Consider the following 27,407-nt stretch of genomic DNA (forward strand, 5'->3'; position numbering starts at 1 on the left):
TAGTGTATTTTGATGTTATTTTCATGTCTAAAAACATTTTTATGATACAAAAATGATTTGCTAATTTTAAAATATTAATATTGATCAATACTGAAAGAAATCCCAGTCTTCACGCACCTTTCTTCTTTCTTTCGAACTCCAGGTCTCTCTCTCTCTCTCTCTCTCTCTCTCTCTCTCTCTCTCTCTCTCTCTCTCTCTCTCTCTCTCTCTCTATGATTTTTGTAATTACATTTATTATTTTTATTATTAATATTATTATTAATTATTTATTATTATTATTTTATTTTATTTTATTATTATTATATGATTATTATTAATATTATATATTCTTTTTTTGGATGGATGAAATAAATGATTTAGTAATTTTCAAATATCAATATTAATGTAAACAGCAATAATATCAATTCATTAAAGAAAATACTAAAGTGAATTAGCAAGGTTTTAGTATATAAATAAAAAATTATGTAAAAATGAAAGAAAATCCAATTTACCCCGCATCTTGTAAATATATCAGTAATGTGAGCAGGCCCCCGGGAGTGTGTTGCACACTCGGATCATGTAAATTCTCTCTCTCTCTCTCTTCTCTCTCTCTCTCTCTCTCTCTCTCTCTCTCTCTCTCTCTCTCTCTCTACTGAGATGAGAGATTTTTATGGTACATGTATGTAATATGTTTATTAATATTTTCAAATGATAATAATGATGATAATAATAATAATAATAATAATGATAATAATAATAATAATAAAATAATAACTGTAATTACAAAAATCATATGAGAGAGAGAGAGAGAGAGAATTTACATGATCCTGAGTGTGCAACACACTCCCTGGGGCTCCTGTCACATTACTTGATATATTTACAAGATGCGGGGTAAATTGGATTTTCTTTCATTCTTACATAATTTTTTAATTTATATACTAAAACCTTGCTAATTCACTTTAGTATTTTCTTTAATGAATTGATATTATTGCTGTTTACATTAATATTGATATTTGAAAATTACTAAATCATTTATTTATCCAAAAACCACACATCTCTGTAAAAGGATAGAGAGAGAGAGAGAGAGAGAGAGAGAGAGAGAGAGAGAGAGAGAGAGAGAGAGAGATTATCGTAGTATTTCTGTAAAATTATTTTTTACAGAAATACTACAATAATTCTCTCTCTCTCTCTCTCTCTCTCTCTCTCTCTTCTCATTTTTAACAGAAATACTACGATAATCTCTCTCTCTCTCTCTCTCATTATTATTCTCTTTGTCTTGGAAATAATTCATAATTTCACTCTTGATGATCAGAAATATGATGTTGCCATTCAATGGTCTCTCTCTCTCTCTCTCTCTCTCTCTCTCTCTCTCTCTGTTATTGCTGTAGGTATGGAATTTTTATTCTAAAATTAATATTAATAATACTTACCTGTATAATTTATCTAGCCCTAAATCCCCAAAAACCGCACCAAAATTTACCACATTGGCAACCCTGTTACCTCCTATTCTGTCCGCCAGTTGGCAACACTGTCGTTGACAGATACAAAAAATTCTCTCAAATCAGTTGTGATAGGCAGATCGTGGGGTAGGACGGGTGGAACTAGATAAATTATACAGGTAAGTATTATTAATATTAATTTTAGAATAAAAATTCCATATTAATAAACATTACCTTAATATAATTTATCTAGCCCGATTAACCACATTGAAAAGGAGGAGGGAATCTGAATACAATTTCCCCTTTACTCGGACAGAATAGGAGAAAACAAACCAAAGAAATAAATATATCATAGGCAGTCAAAACTCAACCCAAGGTCTAAGATACTAACAACTCAAAGTCTCCTACCATAATGCCACCAAACTGCGGTAGCACAGGACAAGGAGTAAGTGTCATAGTCAGTCCGTTCCTGTACTAAAGTCAGGTGACCGACCAGGTGACCAGTCAGACGAATTGCGGACAGCAAGGCTGCACCCTGAAGACTATCAAGCACATTCTTTCCCTAAAGGATGAGTGTCTGGACTGTCTGGGCGATTCAAAGCTAAGCAACCTTGGGGGTGTATCAACGCAACCCGACGTCGCCAGCAACGAATCGGCTCATGAGCAAACTCCTAACTCGAGCTTTCTGGTGCAAGAGAAAGGAGCGCGGAGCAAAAAGGCGATTCAGTCCCGAAGGACGAATGCCTGACAGTCCAACCTGGTCTCATGTTACACGATCATCGGGGGTGTTTTATCAACGCAACCGACTTCGTCAACAAGAAACTCAGGGCTACTAAATGTCGCCTGATCTCACACGAGTGTCTGACTCCGAGAAAACAGGTGAGACAAAAAGTAGATGGTGAGCGAGTCACCAGATGACAGCAGACGATCCATCGACTAATTCCCTGTCCAGGACAGTGGAAGAAGCAGGAGTCGTCAGGACAAGCGAACCAGTGGCTAGTCCTAGGTCAGCATCGACTCTGGGAGAAGCATAGTCGCCAGTGCCGACAACCCAGTGGCTGGAACCATTTCACACTGACAATGGAAGCAGCATGAGTTGCCAAGCAGTCAGTCCTTGTCATCAACAACACCTAAATACCAAACTGCCTAATTCCCATTATAACTACGTCAAAAACTGCCATGGGTTATATACAAAAACAAAAAATATATACAACAAAACAAAAATTAATGAATAATATACAGGTAGCAACCAAACGTAAAACAGGAAGACTACCTAATTCTCCTGTCTGACGACCTGTCCTGCCATCACCAACGGGCCCAAAGAACGAAGGTCGCCTAGAACTAGAGAAATATCCCTCAAGTAAAAAGAGGCAAAAACAGAATTAGAACGCCAAGTCGCCGCCTCAAGCACCTTGGCGACTGAGACGTTCTTCATAAAAGCTACTGATGTAGCAACTGCTCTAATACTGTGTGCTCTCGGCGTCTGGTCTTCCCCAGCAGCCAAACCACCAGTTTTAACAATCAGATCTCTGAGAAAAAAGGATACACCATTCTTTGAAATAGGTCTCTTGACATTTCGGGGTGAAACAAACAGATGACGGGTGGGACCGACCCTGAATGTCCCCTTCGTGCAGCGTAAATAACATGAGAGCGCCCTAACAGGGCAAAGAACTAATTTCTCATTTAAATTACCAACAAAGTCGACCAGCGACTTCAGTACGAAAGACTTGGGAATGGGATTATCACGATTCAGTCTTTGCGACAAATTCAGGAAGGTATGACAAAATCATGTCTTGTCCAGATCTGGCAACCAGAAAAGAGAGTGCTTGCAGTTCACCCACCCTTTTGGCTGTAGCCAGTGAGACAAGGAAGAGTGTCTTAGAAGAGAGGTCCCTAAATTTGGCAGAATTCAGAGGCTCAAACGGAGGGAACCTTAAGACTTGAATGGACTTTGTTAACGTCCCATGTCGGAGGCGAACACTGCGGCCTGGGTCGAGATAGGGAAAAAGATCGAAGTAAATCTCTAATGACATAAGATGAAGATCTCAGGGAGCCGTTGCCTTGAAAAACATAGGAAAGCATAGACCTATAACCCTTAATGCACGAAGGTGACAGGGCCCTGTCATGATGTAAATGAACTAAAAACTCCGCTACTTTCGGTAAGGAAGGTCTAGAAATTGAATGTCCTTGAGACTTACACCAACGTCTGTAAACCGACCATTTAGCCTGATAATTTACTCTGGTTGATTGCCGTCTGGAAAGAGCCAACTGTCGCGCCACTCTGGAGGAGAACCCTTCGTGCTTGGAGAACCTCCTGACAGTCTCCAGGCATGAAGATGAACGCATGTGGAGCCGTCTGATGGAACCTGATGAAAATGGGGTTGTTTGAGAAGATCTGGTCTCTCTGGCAGGCAAATGGGGGGTTCCACCAGTGCTTCCAGAAGGTCGGGAAACCACTCCTTCTTGTGGCCCAAGAAAGGGGGGGCGATCAAGGTGAGATCCAGACGCTGGTTGCTCCCTCACTTTGTTGAGGACTGACCTCACCAGAGAGAACGGAGGAAAAGCATAGGCTTGAAGTCCCTCCCAGTCCTGCAAAAGAGAGTCTGTCCCGGCACTCTGAGGAGTCTGGTAAGGGGCGAAGAATATCTGGCACCGAAAATTCAGTGGGGTGGCAAACAAATCGACTGTGACAGGCCATTTCTTCCTGAGGCTGTCGAAGACTTCCTGGCAAAGTGTCCACTCCGACCCTTGAACTTCGTTCGGTCTCGACAAGGCATCTGCTAAGACGTTGTGATGGCCCAGGATAAACTGAGGGACCAACGTAATCCCCTGTCTTCTGCCCAACACAGGATTTGATCGGGCTTCTTGAGTGAGAAGATCCGACTGTGTGCCGCCTTGGTTTCTCAAAGTACGAGACTGCTGTGGTGTTGTCGACAAGATCGCGACAACCGACTCCAACAGTTTTTGTTCCTGAAAATAAGAAGGCCTAGTACACTGCCTCAGTTTTCCCTCCAATTTATTGACATGATCCTCTCCTCCTCTAACCAAAGGCCCGAAGCGGCTTCGGAGCCCAGGTGTGCGCCCCAACCTTGATCCTAGGCGTCTGACCAAAACAATTATTAGGTCCGGAGGAACCGAAAGAAGAGGATGTCCCTGACTTGAGGCGGTGAACTTGCATCCACCAACGGAGATCCTTCCGACTTGTGTAGAAGAGGCGACTATCGTGTCCTCGGACACGAAATCCCATGACTGGCGAAGTGTCGACTGAAGGGACCTCATTCTGAGACGACCCTCCCGGGAACCAGTTGGATGAGGGATGACAAATGGCCCAGGAGAGACCTCCAAAGAGAAACTGGCTGCGTTACGGAGGACAAAAATTCTTCGATCAGACTCAGAAGCTTGTCTATCCGTTTCTGAGCGGGAGAAGCCCTCAAAATCTGGGAATTCAAAACAATCCCCAGATAAGTCATGATCTGGCAAGGGATTAGATTGGACTTGTCGAAGTTGACACGAATGCCCAACTCGACACAAAGAGATCAAACTATCTCCCTCGACCGGAGACATTTCTCTAGAGATTCGGCCTGGACTAGCCAATCGTCCAGATACCGAAGCATCCTTACATTTAACTGATGCAGAATAGCTGAAACAGGAGCCATCACCGAGAAAAAGACCTGTGGAGCAGTGGTGAGGCCGAAACAAAGGGTCTTGAACTGGAAAACAAACTCCCGAGTCCGTGAAAAACCGAAGGTAAGGTCTGCTTCTTGGATGGATGGGGATTTGCAGATAAGCATCCTGCAGATCGATGGAAATCATCCAGTCCCCCCCCCCTCCTGACGGATGAAAGAACAGTCTGGACCGTCTCCATCCTGAACTTGGACTTTAGAATGAACTTGTTCAAAACTGAAAGATCTATGATGGGGCGCCAGGCACCCGAGGCCTTTAGAACTACAAACATCCGAGAGTAAAACCCGGGAGAAGGAGGAGCTCGCTCCATGGCATCCTTCTCCAAGAGGGCCGAAAGCTCCTTCTCCAAGGCTTGACCCCTGATTGAGTGAGGGGAATAACTGCTGAACTCGAGAGGACGATTGGAAGTGAAGGTCTGGAAACAAAAAGGGATCTCGTAACCTTCCTTCAGGACCTCCACCACCCAAGCATCCACCGCTCTCCCCTGCCAAGCTGACCAATGGCGGGAGAGACAAGCTCCTACTGCGGTCTCCTGGCGAGGTGATGACTCCTACTTCCGAAAATTCTTACGCTCTAGAGACAAGGAAGAAGAAGAAGAAGAAGAAGGTCCTCCTGGAGGTTGAGCTCTTTCTCTGCCCTTAGAGCCACGCCAAGAACCTCTCCCGCGTTTCAAAGGGTGAGCACCAGAGGATGAAGTAGAGGCACCAGCAACCTGAGATGTACTCTGGAAAAAAGAGCCAGAAGGAGGTTGTTGGGCTGGAGCAGAAGGTACAGATCTGGTCCTAAACTTACGCTTACTCCTTGAAGGAACGGGAGGAAGACCAGAGGAAAAAGCTCTTGATAAGGCCCAGTGAGCTTGGGAAGAGGCATCACCTTGATGTTCCTTCAAAACCTCAGAAAGCACAGAAATATCGAAAAGGAAATCGCCAAAAGGAGAAGAGGACAACAGACAGGTTCTCTGAATCTCCGATACAGAGGAGGGTAACTGCGACAAATACAGGTTACGCCTTAGAGAAACAAGAAAGGCCTGCATTGAAGCAGCAAGCTTGTTCTGATGTAGAGAAGCGATTGAAATGGATGAGCAGAATTTCTCAAAAAGAGGAGCATCAGGAGGAACAAACCCGGAGTCCTTGATATACATTAAAAGCCCTCCGAGGACCCACATATTGAAGGATTGAGCTTCTTGTAAGGAGCTCATAACAGACTCCATAGCAATAAAATCTTCAATTGAGACAGAGACCGAAGCCTTAGAAGGCAAGGGTTGACTTGAAAGTCGGACAAAATCAGGATTGGCTTGGGGGTCGAGAGAATGAAGAATCATCCGCCACCTGGTAAACTCCTCTCCGGTGTCGTAGAAGAGAAGAGAGCTTCCTCTTCCCTTCCCCAATCACCTTCGAAAGTTTAGCGGCAACGTCCGCCCTCACCCTCTCTCGCGAACCTCTGGGAAAACAGGAAAACGTTAATAAAAATTCCTTGTTGACCGGGGAAGGACCGCCATGAAAAATCCCTTCTGTAATACAACGAGGCGGAGGCTGCTTCTGATCTTTAGGCCTCGCCTGAGGAAGAAAACTCAAAATTAAATCAAAAAGTTTCTTGAATTCTACATCATGACATCCATTCGAGGAAACATCAATATCACTCGAATCCGCGTCATCATCATCATCATCGTCAGATCCTAACTTAGAAACTTCCCCTGAAGTAAAATCCTGACGACTAGCTATCTTAGGTCTGACACTAATATCCCTCCCCCCTTCTCCTAAATAAGCGCCCTTTGGCACTGTTACGGGACTAACAGGGGACACGTTGGGTAAAGATTCGTTAGGCACCTGCCCGGACCGGATCCCCCCACTAAAAGGCCTTCGCCACGACGGGGTTCACAAGCCGGGGTATCTGTCGCACCGTTACCCATGGTGCTGTCGACTGGTACCTGACGAGGAGCTGAAAACTGAATCTAAAAGAGTGTTAGACATTCTAGTAAAGGCTTCTTGAAAATTCTCTGACAGATTGTTAAACTTAGCTGAAATATCTCTATCTAGACTAAGCTGTAATTTCTTAAAATTCTGTTTCCAGGTAGTTTCCATTGCCAAAATCTTTGAATCTACATCAGAAATAACTTCACTAATTACCGGTTGTACAGGGGGCAAAGCATCAATTAATTCGGAATCGGAGTCGTACGATACCGAAACCGAAGAGCCAGAACCATGAGCGCCCAAGTCAAAGAATTCGTTTAGATACAGTTCTAGCATCGATTTCTTTTTCTCCTTAACCGATCTTTTAACGCTGCAAGATTGTTTGGCGTTTCATATAAGCAGTCATATCCTCGTCAGACCAGGCTTACATAACGTCACAACGAGAAGTCAAGTCACAAACCTGTCCACGACAAGAGCTACAAATGTCATGGGGTTCATACTCCCTGCTACTCATCCTTGTCCCCACAAACCGGGCAGTTCCTGATGTTGCTGGCAGAAGAAGCATCGTAATTTCTTGGCAATCCATTGTAGAATTGGACAGGTCAGTAGTTCCGGGTCGCGCAAAAGTTCGTAATTTAAGATAAGAACCACAACAGAAATCAAAGTTAATTCACTATTTCGTGATGTAATGCGTGAGTGGTAATTCACATAAAGTCTCATTTAACAAATAATGAAAGCTTTAAAGGCACAAAAATGTTTAAGGAAATTTATAAAGAGCGGCCGTGATGTAAACAACACGGGCGCTCGTTAACAACTGATTTGAGGGAAGGTTTTTGTATCTGTCAACGACAGTGTTGCCAACTGGCGGACAGAATAGGAGGTAACAGGGTTGCCAATGTGGTAAATTTTGGTGCAGTTTTTGGGGATTTAGGGCTAGATAAATTATATTAAGGTAATGTTTATTAATATATATTTTTAATGGTAAAATGTTTAAGATGACTTTGAAATGATATTAATAATATAACCTCAAAGATTAATACATTAATAGGTTAGGAATTTTAGGTATACTATTTGAAGTAGGATGTTATTTAAGGTATACATATGGTATCTGAACTTTCAAGATAGGCAGTTATAAGCATTTTTAGCGGTGGTTTTAACAATTTACGGGTTTAAACTATTCACGGGGGTGTCTGGTACACATCCCCCGCGAATACAGGGGGAACACTGTAGTTAGGAAAATTACAATTTACTTTCAAAAATTGTGATTTGTTCCTACACTATGTATATACAAACCCTTGTCCTTTACATAAGGAAGACTCACTGATTGGTGGGAGGAATGTGAGTGAGCCTCTAGAACTGACTGGATTTCTACACACCTGGGTTATTCCTCCTGGTCGTAGGAGCAAGGAGGAGTGCTCTGCCTCTGACAACTTGATCGGAGTATAGGAGCTGCATGATCAAGAGTCAGACTTCTGGGCCTTTCCAAAATGAATGAGGAATCATATTCAGAGTTGGAGGCATTAATGCAGTTCTGGGAAGGGTTGCATTATTCCCAGTCTCCTTCCTCCTCTTGCTAAAGGAAGGAACGGGATTACTTCTATGATTCTGATAAGAAAAATAGAAAGGAAGCTCGATGTGTAAGCTTACTGCATCAATCACCCGACCAGCCAGTGTAAGTCAAGTCCTATCCTCACCCGAAGGAAGAGGCAGAAGGACGAGAAGGTGAAGGTGGAGAGGCCAGTCACTCTCGCATCCTACGTACCTCTAGAATCCCACACCATAGGTGAGATGCAACTTGTCCTCTCGAAGGAGCCTGGTAAGTAAACACAACCTGCAAGCATCCACCATCGGTCCAAGGAAAAGAGGTTCCAAGGAGCTGTGCGCAGACCCGATCGAAGAAAGATATAAATATGGTCGCAATGAGACCTCATTTATCTTCCGGTCCGACATATCCTTCGGAGTGATGAAATGTACCCATCCACTGGACTATCCAAAAGCAGAGAAGTCTCTTAAAATCTTGTAAGACTCGGAAAAAGATGTGTCATTGGACACTTCTGCATTGGCTGTCTGCAGTGGTTAAATGCATCGACACTCAGTGAAGGGTGTCGATCCTTCATGAGTACAGCAACACCACCTATAGGACAAAGTGCTGATGACTGATTTGGATGGATCAACCAATACAAAGTCCACAGCGCAGATCATGAAGGACTCGGACTCATCAATAGATGTCGCCTGATTGCGCTGTCAGCATCCCATCCCATCCGAGACGTTGTCACAACATATCACCCACCTTTTGAAGGGTTATGCTGAGAATAACCATACAAATTGTCTATCTTGTTCACCAACTATGTAGAGACGAGATGACAATTCTCGCGAGGCATGTGCACATTTTAGACGAGTCAACTGCCTTCTATAGACCGAGGTCCCTGTGATGGTAAGACACAAGTTTCTCCTCAGTAGTTGAATCTCAACCAAGGAGAAACAACACTACATTACTAGTGAATGACTGAGTTGAATGTGGACCTATGTCTTCACAGCTGAATCGAGAGAAGTAAACTCTAAAGACTCTGATCATAGAATATTCCCGTCCATGACGCCAACCAGTGAAGACAGCTTTAATCCCTGTTGTTTTACAGAGGACTGAAAAGTTGATCCGCCATTTCATTGCTGCTCCACGAGAAAGTCAGAGCTTGCAATGAAAGCAGATTCTTTCAGTCATGAAAACACAAGGATGGTACTGCCTGAAGAACTGCTTCTTGTGGGTTGGATCAGGAAGGAAGTTTCTATTTACTCTGAGAGCAGAGCTAGTCGGGCGGGGAACAGGCAAGTCTTCCGTTATTCATTTACAATCCGGGGTGAACAAAGAATAATTGAACACCTTACGAATTAGGAAATGTATATTAGAAGACAAACTCAAATTGTCTGAAGAATATCATTCTGTGTCATCCAAGCGGCCGATGGGGCAGGTGTGATGAAGCAGAAGACTAGGCTACAGACTTCTGTTATACCGTGGGGTAAACAGAGAGATGATAACGAGTTTAATGAGATATATCTCTGTCTGAAAATTCTTGCAACGGCAAATGTGATGCAGGAGATGGGCATACGTGTATGCAAGAAATCCAACCAACCAGAGACCTAAGTCTGTGATTGTTGGGCATATTTTCGAATTGGTAAATCCTCAACAGAGGAGAAACAATACGTACTAAACTGAAATATCTCAGAGAGCAAGCATTACTGAGGCAAAGCCATATACTGCTCGCTCAACTTGTTGTCATCCTTACTTGCCTGGTAGAGCATTCCATGAAGGAATGCGTTCAGCTAGAACCATCGAGTGCAAAAAAGATACACTTGAGCATCTGCATTTTAACCGAAATGGGAAGGAAGAACACCCTCTTGTTCCGTGATAATGCAAATGCTGTGGTGCTGTTGGGAAACAATGCCACTAGTTATCTCAAAATTAAAACCAGTAACTCTTGGGAGGCCCAAAAGGCTGTCCTGAGTTCCAGGTTAATTAAGAGAAGGTACTACTTGTCTCAGTCACATACCAAAAGAGTTAACTTACAGGTATGTGCCTACTACTCAGACAATACAACTGATAACAGAAGCATGTCGTGAGAAAAATATACTAGTAGTACATATGTACATATATTTGTAGGTTCCTGTAAATCGCACTCCACCCTAATTCTTCTTCATTCGAGGGATTGGAAGCAGACCTTTTTAATTCTCTAATGAAGAGAATGAAGGTGAAGTTTTCCTGAGGGGAGACTTCTACGGTGATAACAGGATACTGAGGACAACTAGTTCAAGCTGAACTGGTTGTTCCCAAAACAGTAGCACTGGAGAGGCGTTCAAACCTCTCGGTGCTATCCATCCTGAATGGACTGACGTATGTACGGTAAGATCCTAAGATTGAACCAAAAACATGGTCACTTGGGTTCGAATTCCAAGACCATGGGTTTGAATTCCGAGGAGTAGACTCCGAAAGAAATTACCTCTTATTTCCTTGTCATTCTGGTATAACCAGGAAGTAGAGGGAAAAAAGGGGGGGATTGACTGTTCTTGCCCACTCTTCCCTGAACTTGCGATGTTCTCACTGTTAAACGAAGCATTCATTCCTGCAACCGTTTCGTTTGTGCAAACACAAGCAAAAGCTGACCGGAGTTAAATGCAGTAAAAGCTGGCGAGAACTTGCCGCGACTTGATCCACATCTATCTTCTCTGTGATCGAACCTCATGAAGAGGACTACACAGAGGACCTCCTCCTACCTCCTTCAGATGCCTTGTCCTGAGGGACAACGACATCGATCTTGCCACCTGAAGAATAGCCATTCTTGGCTTTCACAGGTGGGTCCGAGCCACCAACGCAGCTCGGTCCTTTCTCTCATCCTGCGCCACTATCATGATGGAGAAGACTACCTATCACCAACAGTGGATGTACGACCCCCCCGGGACACACCCGTACAAGAGTATACCCGACGCAGCCCCGGTTCCATGAGCACCACCCTTGGAACCGAGACAGATCAAACCTGGGTTCAAACTCCGAGACAACATATTTGTGGATAGCGTCCAGGTTCCTGCTCCAGAAGAAGCAGGTGAGCTGAAGACACAGCCAATTACTTCCTCACCATGGAAAGGGTGCAAACCCTTAGAAGTCTCAAAGTGAGACTTCTTAAGGGGCGGAGAATACCTTGCTCTTCTTAGGATGTGGAAACCTTTGAATTATTGGGGGTTAGGATGCATCAGATAATGAAGATGAAAAATGATAGACCCAGAGAAAACTCGCTCCAACACAGGAAGGGAGGGTGCTATGTCACCACTATATAATTATGAGTGGTAATTGTCAATGAAGAACTTTCACTTCTTCCCAATTAACTGTTCTCCTTCAAGGCCGAAGCTCCGAGAAGAAGAACAAGAGGGATTCTGTCTCCGCTGTTCTACGTGTTCGGACCCTAAGGTCCAATACACAAGGATGGTACTTGATCATTCACCCAGAAGGTGTTGCATGCAGTTCCAAGCCCTACATAACTCCAAATCAGATTGAGGAACAGACTCATCTGTAATGGTAAAGACCGTCTTGCCATCCAAGCACTCGTAATAGTGAGCGCTCAGTGAGTGTTAGAATTTGTAAAAAGTCCCATGCTCAGCGAGAAAAAAACCCGACCTTTTTTGTATTGACAATAATTGGGTCGAAGCCTTTTCTCACCCATTGTACTCGACGGCAAATACGCTGATCCGAGCACATTCACGAGTGCCAACAAAACCAAGGGATCCAGGCGCTTAGTGAGACTCCCATATTGTAATAATCATCGGGAATGTCAATTGCCTGAGTGTTTGGAAATCTCAGAAAACCAAATCACTCTTCAAACACTAGAAATTCCAAGGAATTTAATGGCTTAGCGAGACTCCTGATTTTCGTAATAACAATTACCGGGAATGTCTGTCTCGCCCGAGTGTTTGGAAATTACAGAAAAACCACAACACTCTGAGAATGCCAGAAATTCCAAGGAATTCACGCATTCAGCGAGATTCCCGGTTATCGTAGTAATAATTATCAAGAATTCTCGTCTCGCACAAGTGTTTGCAGATCGTAGAAGACCAAAACACTAGGAAAGTACTAGAAATTCCAAAGAATTTTAAGCACTTGGTGAGACCCCCCAATGATCATTGGGGTGGGGGCCCTCCTCAACTCCCGTAGAAATCGAGGAGGAACAGGCATAAAAACCAGTCCTAAATAAAAGCATTTAAGACTGGAATGAGAGTACAATTCAATAGAATATACAATAGAGGCTCCCAAAATGCAAGAACCCATAGGGAACTGCAAATTGAAATCGTCCAAAGGAAAGAAAAAGCCATGGAGACAGTCTCCAGTTATGGCATAAGATCCTTCCTCAATGACATGGACGTACGTCCGGTAGGACCCAAGGTCCCTCCAGGATTGTAGTCCCCCAACGCTGAATCCTATGGAGAGCAAACTGCAGTATCTCTCCTATTCACCTCACCCCTCTCGGCATAGCCATAGGAAGTAGAGGGTTTAGGGGAGGAAGACTGGACGCTCTCATTCGCCTTGCTAGCGGAACTAGCAGAAGAAGCGAGTCACAGACAACCATTAACCTGCGGTGATGGCCGCGACACAAGTCTAGGAAAGCATTATTGTCTGGAGAAAACGCTTTCCCAAGGAGAGTTACGAAACACTCATACGGAAGGCGAAACGTTTGCCGCAACCGAGACCGGTGGGTCACACGAATGTGACCATCGTCTGGGTGGTGCTGAGCGTGCACGTAACTGGAGAGAGCCGATACTGTCCTCTGACACATCCAAGTCCTTGTCGAGGTCAAAACCTCTCAAGAGGAGCCCCTAAAGGTTTCAGCATGCACGGTCCTGTGGGACCGTCACGTCAACCCTGGGAACCAATCAGTCACTGCAAGAACAAACACCGGCAAGGCGCGAGTCACCTGAGCAACTCGCCCCTTTCTTCCACTCCGTGCCTGAGTCATGATGGCGGTGGTGGGCGCGACACGAGTCTAGGAAAGCATTATTGTCTGGAGAAAACGCTTTCCTGAGGAGAGTTATGAAACTCCCATACGGTAGGCGAAACGTTTGCCGCCACTGAGACCAGGGGTCACACGAATGTGACCATCATCTGGGTGGGGCTGAGCGTGCACCTAGCTGGAGAGAGCCCATACTGTCCTCTGACGCATCCAAGTCCTCGTCGAGGCCGAAACCTCTCAAGAGGACCGAATGGGGGAGCCCTACCGGTTTCAGCGTGCATGGTCCTGTGGGACCGTACCGTCAACCCTGGGAACCAAACAGTCACTGCAAGAACAAACACCAGCAAGGCGCGAGTCGACTCAGTGTCATCGACTCTGGATACACGCGAATCCAAAACTTTACGTGCACTTGGGGACTCGCAAATGAATGCCGGCACGGAACTAGTCTTAGGGGCAGAACCTTTAGAACTAGCAGCAGAAGTGCAAACCGAAGTTTGCGCTTTTACGGCTCCTGACACGCTAGGCCCTGGGGACAGCATGAAGGTTCCTGTTCCCAAGGAATGGGAGAGCCAGCAGAGGACCCAAATGTCACCTCATTTTGAGGAGGCAGACCCTTAGAAGTCCTGTGATGAGACATTTTAGGGGGAGACTACCTTCTCCTTCTTCAGCACGGAGCCTTAGAAGTTGAAGGGGTGGAGGCTGATGAAAAATATGATGATTCCAAAGAGAAAGATGATAACATTTGATGAACTCTCTTCCTCTTCAACTTCTCCAAATTCTGCAAGACTTCTTCTACAGAATGAGGTATATTTACCAGCAGGAATAGAATTAATAATCATAGGGCAGCAGCAAAGGCTTTTTCCAGTGACATACCTCCAGGATAGCAGTGGTAAATAAATATGATTTCCAGCAGGGGATCAGTACACACACTCGAGGACCAATATCACAGCATGCTACGAGTCACAGGTACAATTTCAAGGTTAGGATAACCAACACAAAGAGATATCCAACCATCTACTGATGTAATCACTATCACCGCTGTTAGCTTGTAAAAGAAAGAAAAAATGATTTAAAGCAATAAGGATACTCCTCTCGCATCCAAAAGCATTGCCCTACGATGAGAGGATATCCCCCAAACACCAACACCACATACCCCCTCTTCTACCTTTGTCCGATGGCTGGCGAAAGGACAAAGAAGAAGAATTGCCAGAAGAAACAAAGGACGAAACTACGAAGTTCCCGTCAGAATTTTCCTAGGCGTAAGCGTAAATTTCGGATGAATACGTCTCGTCCTAATGTTAAAAGGCAAAAATAAGTACTAATAACGATGTTGGCACAAATTTGCTGCTGACCCTTAACACAAAGTTTGTATATTAATTATTAAATTAAATTCATTAATAATATGAAACACAGTATATATACGTAAATATTTATCTAAAAAAAAAAATTATGGATCCCCCCCAGGAAGGTGGGCCTACCCACCAACCAGACAGTAGTTACTGCCTAACCAACTTGTTCATGAATTTAACGGCCGTAATTCCAACCTACGCTGAAATTCCTTATGTAAAGGACCAAGGGTTTGTATATCGTGTAGGAACAAACTAAAGTTTCCTTCATCAGTAGTCTTATATATACATATATGTACTGTATGGTACATTGTATAACAAAATCAAAATTCATGCTATATGTCATTGCTGGATGACGAAATCAATCATGCAAGGTACAATTACAATTTGCAGATTTCCCAAATGATATTATTCTCCTGCATTACCTTAAATCATTATACTTACCTATTCACTCTGAACACTACCAAAAGTGGTGGGTTAAGTACTTACCTAAGTAAAATAATTAAATTTGCATAATTTACAAATAACTTATTTCATAAAGTCAGAAATACCACCACTATAAACCACCAATTAAGTTTAAAAAAAAAAAAAACCTAAAAAGAAAAATATCTCAGTCCTTACCTAGGACAACTGCTCCAAAAACCATTCCTGAACAGCCGAACAGCCATCTTCCTACATATTTTCTTCCAGCCTCTGGAATTTCATCTACAACAACTTTTTGTACATTTTCTGCTGCTAATGTGACAGATGTTCGACCAAAGCAAGAGCGAACATTTTGAAGAGGGAGATTTCGAGATGGGGTTACCTGTGAGTGAAAAAAATTATTAAATAATATATTAAACAAAATTCTTATCATAAAAATAGGAAAAATTAACAAGAATATCACAATTTTTAAAAGTAAAATCACAATTTTTTAAAGTAATACAAACCTAAGTCCTTAACAATAAGAATTACTTAAGGTGTAGCCTGGACGGCCGCTGAATTCTTTACCATGGCAGTTCGGTAGTTAACTACCGGTCCAGTTGTTGATAGTCCCTCCGGCCGGAGGTAAACATTCCAACTTGCTTTCAGCCGAGGTAACAGATTGAGGGGTGGAATGAGGTTAACATTACGTGTAAAGGACCTTGGTTTGTATAGTTAGGAAAAATACAATTTACTTTAAAAAACTGTGATTTGTTCCTACACGATATACAAACCGTCGGTCCTTTACAATAGGAAGACTCACTGATTGGTGGAAGGAATCTGAGTGAGCTCCAGTGAACTGACTGGGGTTCAGCCTACCTGGGTTCCTTTCCTGGTCGTTAGATCAAGGAAGAGGATCTAGCCACTGGCATCTGATCGGAGTTATGGAACTGCGGCATCAGAGTCAATCTTCTGGGCTTTTCTTATAAGGGAGAGATGCAAGTTGCCCCTAAGGGTAAGCGAAAAACCATATGTTGGAGACTAGGAGGCAAATACAAGTTATGGGTTTGTCTTATGTGAAGGCCCCCTTCCCTGCCTTAAATGGGAAGGGGCAGATATTTGCTTCTATTTCTAACAAAAGCAATAGATGGGTTACTCTAAGGTGTGTCTTACCTGCATCAATCCTCAGTCCAGCAGTATGGTCTGTAATACTCTCTACCAGGAAGGAAAGAGTAGGATGAAAGGGATGAAGAGCCAGTAACTTCGCATTCATACTCAATCATACAATACAATGAGACGAGATGCGACTCTGTTCTCTTAGAGGAGCTGGGTAAGCTACAAAACTTGTTGAGCAGCCACCACCAATCCCCAGGAAAATGTGTCTAAGGACCTATAGGTAATATCCCAAACCGACAGGCGACACAGAGAGATTGAACGTGAAGACACCCATGAGGGACCAGCTTCTCCAATGATGATAGGTAACCAGTCATGACTTGCCACAGCTGAGCAGGTTGTTCCTGTCTTGCTAGGAACAGCCGCGCTGCCTCTCTGAGCCTGCTGATACAAGGGTCCAAGGGGAAGACCCTTGCTGCTACCGTGTCTATCAGCATGCCTAGATACAATGTCCTCTGCTTAGGTTCAAGATCAGACTTCTCCAGATTTATCAAGATCCTTAGATCCTGACAAAACTTGAGAAGGCGATCCCTGTCCTGTAGCAAATGCGAGTGGGAGCTCGCCAGGACCAACCAATCGTCGAGATACCTCAAAAAGACATATCCCATGCAGATGTGCCCAAACCAAGACCAGGTTGAACACTCGTGAACACCAGGGGAGCAGTCGAAAGTCCAAAGCATAGTGCCTTGAACTGGAAGACCGTCTCCCTGAGGACGAAGCGGAGGTACTTGCGGGAAGACCGACGAATGGGTATTTTGAATGGGTATTTGGAAATATGCATCCTTCAGGTCCACTGTAAGTATAAAGTCATTCTCCCTGATAGAGGCAAGCAGTGAACGTGCCGTCTCCATCTTGAAGCGAGTCTGGCAAATGAATCAGTTCAGGGTAGAAAGGTCTACAACTGGTCTCCAACCCCCCAAAAGTCTTCTGTTCGAGAAAGACTTGGCTGCAGAAGCCCGGAGACCAGTCCAACACAACTCCTACAGCACCCTTGCTCAGCATCTTCTACACTTCTACTAGTGCTTGGTGTTTTGTTGATCCCACTACATAGGAAAGAAGACAGACAGGGTGGTTGGTGAGGGTTAGCGGAGACTCGAAGGGGAGTAGATAACCCTCCCGAAGGACATCCACTACCCAAGTCTCTGCCAAGTTGCCCAGTGCTTCAATGGCAGCAGCTGGAGGGGAACGCAAACCCTAGTGTTTCCCCTTCTTCTTACCCTTACCTCCCCAAAAATTGGGGAATGGTCGTATCAGGATGCACTTTGAATATGTTATAGACCTCCAAGAACCGAAAAGAAAAAACACAAAAATAACAGCTTTTTTTTTGGCAAAATGGGCCCCCTTTGAAGAGGAAGAAGGCTGGGTGGTTCCTTGAGATCCCTTAGAAGCGGAGGACTTCTTTGGAGCTGAAGAAGAGCTAGCCAGACTCGAAGGTCTAGCCACAGTAGAGCGCGCAGGCACAGAAGCCTTCACTACTGCCCGGTGAACAAGCCAGTCCTTGTCATCATCCCGCCGCTTGTCCACCGCAGCATCTACCTGCCCTCTATTGAAGAGAGAGGTAAAATCCAGCAAAGGTCCGTTCCTTAAGGCCAAAACCGACTCAGAACCAAGCGATCTGGTTACTCAAGAGAGGACAGCATCACATCTCTTGAGCACCAGGTTAGCCCACAGATTAGCAGTCTGGTGGGCCAGGTAGGAAATAGCCCTACCCACAGACTGACACAGCCTCCCAAAGGCCAAATCTTCCCCTAGGGTAATGGCCCCAGAAGAGGCAGCGACCTTGGACACTGTGAAAGACCTTGGCGGTGGCTTCCGAAGTCGCTGCCTCCTGCTGTGACAAATACTCTCACCAGTCAGGTGCTGCAATGACAGACACAAACCGAGACAAACCAGGTCTAGGTCCACCTGTTTGGTCGGTAGAGGCCTTTCCAAGGGCGTATAAAAGTGCCTCTGGCGAGGTAGAGGAGGGGGAAGTAGTCTATCCGATCAGTGCCATAATTTATAAGGGTATCGTGAATCACTAATCGTAAAGAATAACGACACTTGTCCTTGTACCAAGAGACAAAAACTCCATAATGCAGAAATGGATACGAACACGCGTAAAAAGTTCCACCTACCCTCTCCCCCCCCCCCCCCCCCCCGCCCCCCCCCCCCCCCCCCCCCCCCCCTCCACCGCCACCACTTTCCTTCTTCGTTCCTTCGCCTTCCTTTCTCTCTCTCTCTCTCTCTCTCTCTCTGTTGCCAACTTGCCATGCGGTATGTGTTGACCCTCCAAACTGGGTATAAGACTACACACAAAACGTTGAAATTGGTGAAATTAGGCTATGTATTGGAAGTATATATACAAAAATATTAAAGCAATTTTATCATTATTGCATTACTAAGACAACTAGAATTCATGGAAACAGTTTATAATAATGAATCGGCGTATGTGTAAGCCTCCACTAATGTGGCAAATGATGATTTTGCCATTCTTAGCATGCAAACATTGAAGGTTACATTTATTTCTGGCATATGGTTATTAAAGAAATCAAAATACTAATATAGACTGAAATCAATGAAAAGTGCTAGCAAAAACAAAAAAGCAAAAAAAAAAAATGTAAAGTATATATAATTCACTTATCCGTAGTCGTTCCTCTATGGTTTTCGGCAGCCAGATGTAAGAAAACGTTAGAAACATGATATTGTCATGTTACAATAAAGTTTTATACATACTTACCTGACAGATATATACTTAGCTATAGACTCCGTCGTCTCCGACAGAATTTCAAATTTCGCGGCACACGCTACAGTAGGTCAGGTGATCTACCGCCCTGCCCTGGGTGGCAGGACTAGGAACCATCCCCGTTTTCTAATCAGAATTCTTCTCTTCCCCACCTGTCTCCTGCGGGGAGGCTGGGTTGGGGCCATTAAAATCCGTAATATATCTGTCAGGTAAGTATGTATAAAACTTATTGTAACATGACAATATCATTTTTATACATTCAACTTCCCTGCCAGATATATACTTAGCTGATTAGCACCCATTGGTGGTGGGTAAGAGACAGCTAACAACTGAAATAGACAGGTAAACAACATATGTTGTAGGTATTAATAAACCTTGGTTCCTACCTTATTAGGCTGAAGACTTCGCGCTACTGCCTTGGAGTCTGCTTAGCCTCAAGAGCCTCAGCGAGATATTGATCTATGGCTAAGAGTTCTTGTGGGTCTGCCAATGGGGTCTTATCCACTTACTCGGCAGAGCCTAAAGGCCTTTGTCATTGGGTGCTATCCACTAACATGACAATACACCTGTTCAAGGAGCACAAAACCGATCCCGATCACCTGATCCTAACATCCATGTTAGTTCTAAGATTGTAAGAGTTATCCCCGAACTCCTTACAAACAACCAAAAACTCGAAACATAATTACACTTTCATTACAAAATATACAAAAAAAAAATTTTGTACTCCCCTACTAGTCATACATACCCTTGATCCCCTACAAGCAATGACACTCTGCTCCCGTGCGACAGTAGTGAGCTTGCTAATAGAAAACCAAGCACATATCTGACAGAGGGTTTATGTACGATAAAAACCAAAATTAAGGATCAGTCTTTGCTCCAAGACCCAGTACTGTATCTGCTGATACAAAAGGACCTAGCGAGAAGCACTTCTCATAGGTCACTCTCACATCCTTCAGATAATGAGATGCAAACACTGAATTGCACCTCCAATATGTAGTCTCAATGATATTCTTTAGAGACATATTCTTTTGGAACGCCAAGGACGTTGCTACTGCCCTCACTTCATGAGTCTTGACCTTTAGAAGACCGAAGGATTCCTCCGAGCAGTTCTTGTGAGCGTCCGTAATAACGCTTCTCACAAAGAAAGCCAAGGCGTTCTTGGACATGAGTCTTTTGGGGTTCTTCACCGCACACCAAAGACCTTGTTGACAAGCTCCCATCTGTCTCTTCCTCTCTAAATAGTATTTAAGAGCTCTCACTGGACAGAGAGATCTCTCTATCTCTCTGCCTACCAGGTTAGATAGGCCTTTTACCTCAAAACTTCTGGGCCAAGGTTTTGACGGGTTTTCGTTCTTTGCCAGAAACATTGTCTGGAAAGAACAGATGGCAGCATCTCCTTTGAACCCCACCGTGGAATCCAGAGCGTGTAATTCGCTCGTCCTCTTGGCTGTAGCGCGAGCCACCAGGAACAAGCATTTCCTAGTGACGTCGCGGAAGGACGCCATATGTAAAGGCTCGAATTTATCCGATGAAAGGAATTTCAGGACCACGTCTAGATTCCAACTAGGTGTTCTAGGAGTAGCTGCTTTCGAAGTCTCAAAAGATCTAATTAGATCGTGTAGATCTTTGTCGTTAGCAATGTCCAGGCCTTGATTCTGAATACTGAAGACAGCATGCTTCTGTATCCTTTTATTGTCGAGCAGATAGGTGTGATTCCTCTCTCAGAAAGAGGAGGAAATCGGCAATATTCACTATAGAGGTACTGGAGGAGGACAGCTTCTGACCCTTACACCACCTCCTAAAGACTTCCCACTTTGACTGGTATACTCTTCTCGTCGAAGCTCTGCGGGCTCTAGCGATAGAGCCCGCAGCCTTGCGAGAAAAGCCTCTCGCTCTGACAAGTCTTTCGATAGTCGAAAGGCAGTCAGAGCGAGACCTGGGAGGTTGTGATGAAACCTCTCGAAGTGGGGTTGTCTGAGTAGATCGTGTCTGTTTGGAAGCGATCTGGGGAAGTCCACTATCCACTCCAGTACCTCCGTGAACCATTCCTGGGCTGGCCAAAATGGGGCTATGAGTGTCAACTTCGTGCTCTTCGAAGCTACGAACTTCTGAGCACTTCCCCCAGGATTTTGAACGGGGAAAGGCGTATGCGTCCACACCCGACCAATCCATGAGAAACGCGTCTATTGCGAAGGCTCTCGGATCTTCCACTAGAGAGCAAAAGATCTCTATTCTTTTGGAGAGGAACGTCGCAAACAGGTCTATGTGAGGTCTCCCCCACAGGGACCAAAGACTTCGACACACTTCTTCGTCGTAGAGTCCATTCTGTGGGAAGGACCTGATTTCTCCTGCTCAGTCTGTCTGCTCTCACATTCTTGATCCTTGAACAAACCTTGTGAGGAGAGATATGCCTCTTTCTTCCGTCCAGGTTAACAGGTTTCTTGTCAACTGATAGAGGGAGAAAGAGTGCGTGCCTCCTTGCTTGCGTATGTAAGCCAGAGCCGTGGTGTTGTCCGAGTTTATCTGTATCACCCCGTCTCTGACTATCTCTTCGAAGAACTTTAAGGCTAGGTGTATGGCCACAAGTTCCTTGCAATTGATGTGCCAGGACACCTGTTCCTTTGTCCAGGTGCCTGACACCTCCCCTTGCTCCTAGCGTCGCTCCCCATCCCCGACTCCGAAGCGTCGGTAAATAAACACTTGGTCTGGGTTCTGCAGAGCAAGCGATACGCCTTCGTTCTTTTGAAGTGGAGGGATCCACCACTTCAGATGATCTTTTACATCTTGTGGAAGTTGGAAAGATGTCCGAGAGTTGACCCGTCTTCCAACTCCCACCACCTCTTTGAGGAAAAACTGAAGAGGGCGAAGGTGAAGTCTCCCTAGCGAGAAGAACTTTTCCAATGAGGACAGGGTCCCTAAAAGGCTCAGGTAATCCCTTGCTGAGCTGTTCTTTCTCTCTAAGAAGCTCGAGATTCTCGACAACCTCGAGCGATTCTTTCTCTCGAAGGAATATACCCGAAACCCCGAGAATCCATCTGAATCCCCAGATAGACCAAGTTCTGCTGGGGATCAGTTGTGACTTCTCGAGGTTGACGAGCAACCCTAGCGAATCTATCATGTTCCTTGTTACTTCTAAGTCCTCCAAGCACTGATCTTCGACTTGGCCCTGATCAGCCAGTCGTCCAAGTAGAGGGAGATGTTTATCCCCTCTAGGTGAAGCCATCTTGCTACATTTGCCATCAGGTTGGTGAATACTTGTGGGGCTGTAGACAGACCGAAGCACAGAGCCCTGAACTGAAAGATCTTGTCTCCTATTACAAAGCGAAGATATTTCTTTGACAAATGGTGAATGGGAACGTGGAAATATGCGTCTTGCAGGTCCAGAGAGACCATCCAATCTCCTGGACGAAGAGCCGACATTACAGAGGCGGACGTTTCCATGCGAAACTTCTTTTTCTGTACGAAGCGATTCAGAGCGACTTACGTCCAGAACTGGTCCTCCCACCCCCGATGCCTTTGGTACTAGAAAAAGGCGATTGTAAAATCCCGGGGAGTGTGGATCCTGCACAAGTTCGATGGCCTCTTTTTCCCACATTTGCTCCACCATTTGAAGGAGAGTCTTTCTCATTAACGGGTCTCTGTACCTCGCTGACAGTTCCCGAGGCGTAGATGTTAGGGGCGGGCTGTCGTCGAAGGGGATTACATATCCCTTCTTCAGGACCGACACTGACCAAGGGTCGGCTCCCCTTTTTGCCCATACTCCTGCAAAGTTCAGGAGTCTGGCGCCCACTGGTGCTTGGAGGAGCAACAAGTCACTTTGATTTCTTGAAGGGTCTAAATGAAGACCTTCCTCTCTTTTCAGAGCTCTTCTTTCTGCAGGGGGACGAGCCGCTGCACCTCCACGAAAGGGCTGCTGAGGAGGACGAGATTCCTTCTTAAAAACCGCCTTCGACAACTACAGGGTGGCCGTCCTTTCTTGGGACGTTTGCGTTAGTAGGTCTTGTGTCGCCTTCTCAGTTAGCGAGCGAGATATATCCTTCACTAACTGAGAAGGAAACAGATGATCTGATAGAGGAGCGAACAGTAAGGCAGTCCTCTGGCTCGGAGAAACCCCTTTCGATAATAGGGATCCATAAACTGATCTCTTTTCAGGAGACCAGCACCAAAAAGGGAAGCCACTTCACCCCCCGAACCGTCCTGTACTGCCCTTGTCCATGCAGGACAGGACGCTATGGAGAAATTTCTGGGTTTTTTCAGAAAACTCTGGATCCTTAGATTTGTTGGCCAGAACTCCGAGTGACCAATCCAGAAAATTGAACACCTCTAAAGTGACAAAAGTCCCTTTAGAAAGTGGTTCAACTCTGAAGTGCTCCACGTCGCTCTGACCGATACCTAAGGAGTGACGTCTAGAGGCCTCCACTAAATTGGAAAAGTCGGCATCTGCAGAGGCAGGTAGAGAAAGACCCATAGTCTCTCCTGTCCCATACCAAATACCTCTCTTCCCGTGCAATCTGGAAGGAGGCATGCAGAATACCGTCTTTCCTAACTCCTTCTTCTTGTCCATCCAAGAATCTAAAGAATGGAGTGCCTTCTTCATAGATATCGCAGGCTTCATTTTTAAAAAGGCCGACGATTTTGCCGTAGCTGAGCTCGAAAAGAGCGAACGAGGAGAAGGAGGAGCCGCCGGACTAAGAGAATCTCCAAACTCTTGAAGTAGTAATGGGCGGCTAAGACTTTTATAACTAAGAAAGTCCCTCATTAGCCAATGGGGAGGTTCGTCATCAAAGACAACTCGTCTTAACCCTCGATCATACGAAGGATAAAGTTTCACGTTTGGAGGGAGAGTCCTTCCAAGACCTCCTATGTTCTGAAGGAGAGGAGCTCCTATTTGGAGAAAGAGTCATAACCTCCAGGACGAGTCCCCGACTCTTGCCTCCTGGCTCTTGACTCTTGCCTGACTCCTCCTCCTGGCTCCTGACTCCTGCCTCCTGCTCCTGACTCCTGCCTCCTGACTCCGGACTCCTGCCTCCTGACTCCGATCCTGCTCCTGCCTCCTGACTCCTGCCTCCTGGCTCTTGCCTCTTGCTCCTGCCTCCTTGCCTCTTGCCTCCTGGCTCTTGCCTCCTGGCTCCTGCCTCTGCCTGGATGCCTCTACACTCCTGGCTCTGGCTCCTGCCTCCTGGTTGACTCCTCACTCCTGGCTCTTGGCTCCTGCCTCCTGGGTGACTCATCTCTGGTGGCCGGTGCCAGACGTCTGATCGTTTCATCCAGGTTCGTACCGGAAACCTCACCTCGAGTAGGAGTATCGATCCTGGAGGCAGATACCTCCATACGCCTGGAGGATCTTTTAATAGGAAGGGAAGTGTCTTTCCTTCTAGGAGGCTCCTTTGACAGGACTCCTACAAACGACGAAATCTGTTCCTGCATCGCCATCATGAACCTCTTTGTAGCCTCCTCTTTATCCTCTTCGGGAGGAGGGGAAGGAGGAGGGGAGGAGTCCATAGCCTCCACCTCCTGCTCCTTCTCACTCTAGTTGAAAGAATGGCTCTTCTTGCCTTCTTCACTCCCGATGGAGACTCCTCAGGGAAGTTTTCAGGGCTCGAGTCAATATTCGGAGCCTTCCAACTCCTCTTGAGAGGCCGAGATCGATCTGAATCTCTCCAATCACGTCTCGGTGATGAAGATCCCGACGACGAGAAACACTCACGTAGGACGCTTTTACAATAGCGGTCCTTGGCAGTCTGGGGTGTCACAGAAACCGCCGAAGGGACACCTGATCGGTGGGGATTCTCACAACCTCCTTTCGGCTTTCGACATTCCTTCTCCTCTGGGCATGTGAGCTTGGTAGAGGTCTAGACCTAGGAGCGTTGCTGAGCCGACCAGATGCCCCCTCCACTACACTGGGGACACTCATATCACTGTCCACTGAAAAATCACTAGCCTTACCTTGTATGGCAGCCATTTTGTTTTCCATCAACTTGAAGGCTGCTTTTAGATCCGCAAGTTCTTTTGCTGGATCTACAGGTTCTGCAATAGGAGAAGGGGCTGCAATGGAAGGAGAAGTAGCAATACTTACCCTTGGGGAAGATCCCAAGCTTGGAATTAGTTCAGATCTAGAACTACTTAACTTCTATGAGAAGCCTTCCTCACTCTTTCTCTTTCTAACTTTTTTAAATAATTAGTTAGATTCTTCCATTCGTTCTCACTCAAGTTCTCACATTCCTTACAAGTATTAGTAAAAGAACATTCATACTCCCTGCACCTCCTGCATACCGTGTGAGGGTCTACCGAAGCTTTCGGCAACCTCACCTTACAGCCTACATTCACACAACGTCTCACAACCATACCAGAGTCAGACATTATTAAAGAAAATTCAACAAAATCAAGTCCACAAAACAGTCCACAAAAGCGTATGCCAATCCAACAATCCAGATACGTCACCAAAAGTCGGTCAAGAAGATCAATTGCCGGTGAAAAAAGAAAAACCAATCGAGAGGAACCAACAACAACTGTTGATGGTCCGGGCGACAGAAGAATTCTGATTAGAAAACGGGGATGGTTCCTAGTCCTGCCACCCAGGGCAGGGCGGTAGATCACCTGACCTACCTGTAGCGTGTGCCGCGAAATTTGAAATTCTGTCGGAGACGACGGAGTCTATAGATAAGTATATATCTGGCAGGGAAGTTGAATGTATAAAAATTTGATTGTATCTACTTAAGAAATATCTGTAATTTTTCGGGGTAATTTGGTTGCAAAAAAGGGATAATATACATAAATTAAATTAAAACTTTTAAATAACAAAGTAAATTTGAACTAAATAATGAGTAAAGTAAACAATTTAGGGAATAAAACTTTGCAGTTTCGTCGTCTGCTGTTCGTAACTGTGTTTGTGGCACGCGCGCTTAGGAACCAGGAACAGCAACTTGTTTAAAGTGCAATGTGGAGTGAATTGAGACCAAAAGTGTATAATAACAATCAAATAAGCACTGTGGAGTTTCAGTTGTGATGGCAGTAAGGATAAAAACCACAGGTTACAAGGTAAAAATGAATTCAGTTCGAACCATGACCCCGGGAATAAAAAGTTTCATACTTTCAGTAATATAGGCAACAAAATGTTTGTTTTATTGTAGTGTCTTACCGAACAATTATAGAGCCGTGATTTCCACGAGCGGCAGGATACTAAATTCAAATTTAGCGCGTCGGCGTCGCCAACACTGGTGGTGATGACGTCATCTCCCTCCACTCGCGGGAGAACCAGGTACAACTGCCCAGGTGAATCCAATTCTTTTCCTGCCGGCGTCCGGTGAACATCGGTGGTCGGTGCGGTTGGATGACTTTGCTTCGCTTTTTTTCTTGTGGAATTGATCTTCGGAATTGGTGAGTACTCTTTTTTGGCGTTGTTGTTATTTTGCTTTTTATTTAGGCGTTGCCATGTCGGATTCTAGTCCGTCGGGAGTTAGGTTTTGCATCTCAGGATGTAAAACTAGATTATCCAAGTTAGAATATGATTCTCACACTAAATGTGTTAAGTGTAGGGGACAGGTTTGTTCAGCAGATCGAACATGTAACGAGTTGTAGTGATTGGACTGATTCTCAATGGAAGTTTTTTAGTTCATACTCGGAGAAATTAGCTAAAGACAGAATTAGAAAAAAGCAGCGCTTAGGGAAAGTAGACTTAGCTCTGCTTCGTCTTGCGATGCTTCTGTTTCTCCTCAAATTGTTATGTCTCCTTTAACTACACCTCCTATTCCTCCTACTAATCCCACTTCTCCGGCTTCCCGTGTAGTTTCTTCCGACACCATTGCCAGTCTGGAATCGAGTTAGATCAGAAATTTTTCGGTACTAGCGAATACGGTTTTGCAACTTGGTAATTCAGTTGAGACTTTTTTGGAGAAAGCGGTTCAGGTAAGAGTGTAGTTGAGGGTGCGTCTGTCTGTCCTGACACGTCTCCTAGACAAAGGTCACTGTCCAGCTCCCCCGCACCGGGGAGAAGACATACCGGAAGTCCAAGGGAGTCGATCGGGATTTGCCCACAGACAGGCGCCTCTCTTGTTGAGCCTGTTGCGCTTCAACAGGGCTCGGTTAAGCGTTGGAAAGGGTGTTGCGGTCAGACGCCTTTCGAATGATTCAAGCGATTCGTCTCCGGTCGCGCGGCGCTCTTGGCGAGATTCGCCCGTTTCGCGTCCCTTAAAGAGGCGTTCAGGCGCCGATTCTTCGCCTCCTCCAGTCAAGCGGTATAAGAAGCCTGAGAGTAGGGTTGC

At 45.1% G+C, this 27,407-nt stretch overlaps 1 protein-coding gene across 1 annotated transcript in view; it reads right to left on the reverse strand.

The window, feature by feature from the left end:
- Positions 1-27,407, reverse strand: part of LOC135226474 (cytochrome c oxidase assembly protein COX15 homolog) — a gene marked incomplete at its 3' end in the record, with an annotated part of 89,207 nt that overhangs the window by 36,422 nt on the left and 25,378 nt on the right. The window contains 1 exon segment of the mRNA XM_064266078.1: positions 15,468-15,651. Coding sequence (XP_064122148.1) covers positions 15,468-15,651 — 184 coding nt within the window.

This window comes from Macrobrachium nipponense, chromosome 14 (genome assembly GCF_015104395.2).
Source record: "Macrobrachium nipponense isolate FS-2020 chromosome 14, ASM1510439v2, whole genome shotgun sequence".
Taxonomy (NCBI): domain Eukaryota; kingdom Metazoa; phylum Arthropoda; class Malacostraca; order Decapoda; family Palaemonidae; genus Macrobrachium; species Macrobrachium nipponense.